This window comes from Crocuta crocuta, unplaced genomic scaffold, assembly GCF_008692635.1.
Source record: "Crocuta crocuta isolate KB4526 unplaced genomic scaffold, BGI_CrCroc_1.0 scaffold480, whole genome shotgun sequence".
NCBI classification, from domain to species: Eukaryota; Metazoa; Chordata; class Mammalia; order Carnivora; family Hyaenidae; genus Crocuta; species Crocuta crocuta.
The window spans coordinates 488454-490563 of NW_027532418.1; the positions used below are offsets into that span (position 1 = coordinate 488454).

Consider the following 2110-nt stretch of genomic DNA (forward strand, 5'->3'; position numbering starts at 1 on the left):
TAAAAAGAACATGGAGGAGAAGGAGGAAGAAGAGAATAATAGAGAAAAGAAGGAAGGAAAGAAACAAACATGGTGTGGGGGTGGAGAAAGGAAAGAGAGGAAGGATGGAGGGAAAGAAGGAAGGTGCAAAGGAAAGAAAGAAGGAAGGAAAGGAAGGAACCAGTACACTGAGAAATATTTATCTTCCTGCTCAGAAATGAGGGAACTTGTTTTATTATGATTTTTGCGGGGGACGGTAAGAACATATGGCAGGCTATAGCCAGTTTAAAGCTTCAGGAAGAATTTGCTAAGTTCCTAAAGTTATTTGCTTAGTGCAATATAATTAAACTCAACGCACATTATTGGATATTTCAAATAATAGGTACCACAAAGTTACATGACCATAATACTATCCACTTGAACTAACTCATTTGACTAATGGCCACTTGGTTCCTTTAGTCATTGACCCATTGAACTCATGGTTCATAAACTCATGATAGAAACAACAAATCAGTGTGGAGACACAATCTATATCTGCAAAATATGTTTACAAAATTTTACAATAAACTTCTCTTTTGTGACTATCTGGTTTAAAAATGCAGAAATGTGAATGGTGCTTGAATTAATCAATTAAAATGTATTTTTCAGAAACGTCCATCTTCTCTTTCTATATGAATCAAGTACTACTTTCTCTATGGCCATACCTTCAAAACTATCACAGGTTAAACGGTCACTTTATCCAGATTTTCTCATTTTAATGACTTTTTGAAAACTCCTACATAGACTAGATGAATAGTTCAGTGGTAACAGAGTTTGTTTTGTTAGGACTCACCAACACTTGGGAACTTGAAGTGTTCTTTTTCTTCATATTTTTGTTGGCCTATGCAGCTATCGTGGCAGGAAACCTTCTCATCGTGGTCGCCGTAACCTTCGACTCACATCTGTACTCCACACCAATGTACTTCCTCCTTGGAAATCTCTCCTTTCTGGATATGTGTATTTCCACAATCACAACCCCTAAGATGGTCACAGATTTTCTCAGGGAGACTAAAACTATTTCCTTGTGGGGTTGTATGGCTCAGATGTTCTTCCTCCACTTTTTAGGGGGCAGTGAGATGACTCTTCTCATAGTCATGGCTGTTGATCGGTACACTGCAATATGCAAACCTCTTCACTACACATCCATCATGAACCGCCGGGTCCTCATGGGCTCTGTGCTGCTGTCCTGGGCTGTCGGTTTTGTGCACACGATGAGCCAAATGGTTTTTACTATCACCTTACCCTTCTGTGGTCCCAATATAGTAGACGATATATTTTGTGACCTTCCCTTAGTTTTAAAACTTGCCTGCACTGACACCTATGTTCTGGAGTTGCTGGTAATTGCTGACAGTGGACTGTTGTCTTTCATCTGCTTCATACTCTTGCTCATTTCCTACACTATCATTCTGGTAACTGTCCGACGTCGATCCTCTGGTGGCCTCTCCAAGGCTCTGTCCACACTGTCTGCTCACATTACTGTGGTCACTCTGTTCTTTGGGCCAATTATCTTCATTTATGCTTGGCCATTCAGTAGCTTTTCAGTGGATAAATTTCTTTCTGTGTTTTATTCAATTATTACACCTTTACTGAACCCCATTATTTATACTCTGAGGAATCAAGAGATGAAAGCAGCCATTAGTAGACTGAAGACCAAACACATCCTCAGAATGAAGTTGTATTAATTTGTTTGTAGATTTTTTAAAATATTCATCATGTATACTGAAATTATCACATGTTCCATCATTACATATCTATGACATATTTGGGTTTTGGGGGGATTATTTTTGCTGAAATTTAATCCAGTTGGGGTTAATAATTTTTTAATGTAATAAAGAATTAAATATACAAAAAATAGCCCACTGTAGTTGGAAACCCAGAAATGTTCAAAACTAAATCTCATTAAAGAGAAATCAAATATATATTTGTCTATTTTTAATTCAGAAATAGGGATCTTTCAGCTAAATTCTTTAGTTGTGTAAATATGCATAAAATTGTATGAACTCTTCAACTCACAAGTGCACACATATAAACTCACATTTTTATGGATTTTAATGTGTGTGTAAGAATTATTCTTTTTAACAAGGCAAACAGG

At 37.0% G+C, this 2110-nt stretch overlaps 1 protein-coding gene across 1 annotated transcript; it reads left to right on the top strand.

The window, feature by feature from the left end:
• The first annotated feature begins 216 nt into the window (after window positions 1–216).
• On the top strand, window positions 217–1700 carry LOC144243875 (olfactory receptor 4K13-like). The gene is given in 2 exon segments (XM_077779011.1): window positions 217–235; window positions 763–1700. Coding segments are annotated over 2 exon segments (957 nt in total).
• The last annotated feature ends 410 nt before the right edge of the window (window positions 1701–2110 follow it).